Here is a 1,044-nt window from a genome sequence, read left to right as displayed (position 1 = left end):
TAAAAAAAAATATATAAAATAATTATATATGTCCTTTTTTTTTTTTTTTTTTCCTAATTTCTTAAAAAAAAAAAAAAAAAAATTAATAAAATAATATATAATACTTAATTTTTTACGAATAACTAAAAATTATTCATATATAAGATTTAATTAGAAATAAACCATGAAAATAAAAATGATCCGAATTAATTTAACATAATAAAAAAACCAAAAACAAGTAATAACATAAAATATATAAATTAAAAAAAAAAAAAAATAATAAGATATTCTTAACATATTTATATATAAGCATTGTTTATATTTTTTGTTTCATTTATCATTAATTATACACATGAAATTATTATACATATAATAAATTTAAAAAATAAAAAGGCGTTCACACATATATATTTATATGTCTAACATTTAATTAGTTGTAATGGATCCATATAAATAAAATTATTCTGCACATATATATATATATATATATATATATATATATATATGATGTATTTTCCACGTTTCACCTTTTATTTATGTCTGTAACCTTAAGGATTTATTTTTATCGATACATACCCAAAACTATAGCATGATGACGGTGGAAAGGTTCGAGGGTTAACTTTTCTTTGGGTTTACAATTTTCTTTTTTTAATTTTTCCATTTCAGATGCAAATACTACTTCTGGCTTAGCAGTAGAATCAACACAATTAGCTTTGATAGAAATAATAAACCATCCTCCTGTTTTTAAAAACATATGTGCATTCATAGCAACTATACGTGCTTGATCTGGTTGTGCGACATCAGCAAAAACAACATCTACCATATCTACAAGCATTCTATATTTGGTTGGTTGTCTTGCATCTTCTACAATAGGAACAATATTTGATCTCTTTTTAGACATATTTGTTAAATCTCTACCTGATCTATGCGAAAATTCAACAGCATAAACAACACCTTCATCACCTACCATATCAGAAACATGAGAAACAGAAGTACCATTAGCTGCACCTAAATATAAAACTTTACATCCTGGTTTTATAGGCATATTACCTACACCTCCCATTA

General features: G+C 23.5%; 1 protein-coding gene across 1 annotated transcript; it reads right to left on the bottom strand.

Annotated features, from left to right (window-relative positions):
- Window positions 1–541: 541 nt before the first annotated feature.
- Window positions 542–1,044, bottom strand: PRSY57_0022000 (fibrillarin, putative; the record flags this gene model as incomplete). The annotated part of the gene is made up of 1 exon (XM_020114293.1): window positions 542–1,044. A coding segment is annotated over one exon (503 nt), but the record flags the coding sequence as incomplete, so codon positions are not given.

This window comes from Plasmodium reichenowi (assembly GCF_001601855.1).
Source record: "Plasmodium reichenowi strain SY57 chromosome Unknown, whole genome shotgun sequence".
NCBI classification, from domain to species: Eukaryota; Apicomplexa; class Aconoidasida; order Haemosporida; family Plasmodiidae; genus Plasmodium; species Plasmodium reichenowi.
Note: the sequence above shows the minus strand (reverse complement) of the source record. Positions and strands in the feature narration are given on the sequence as shown.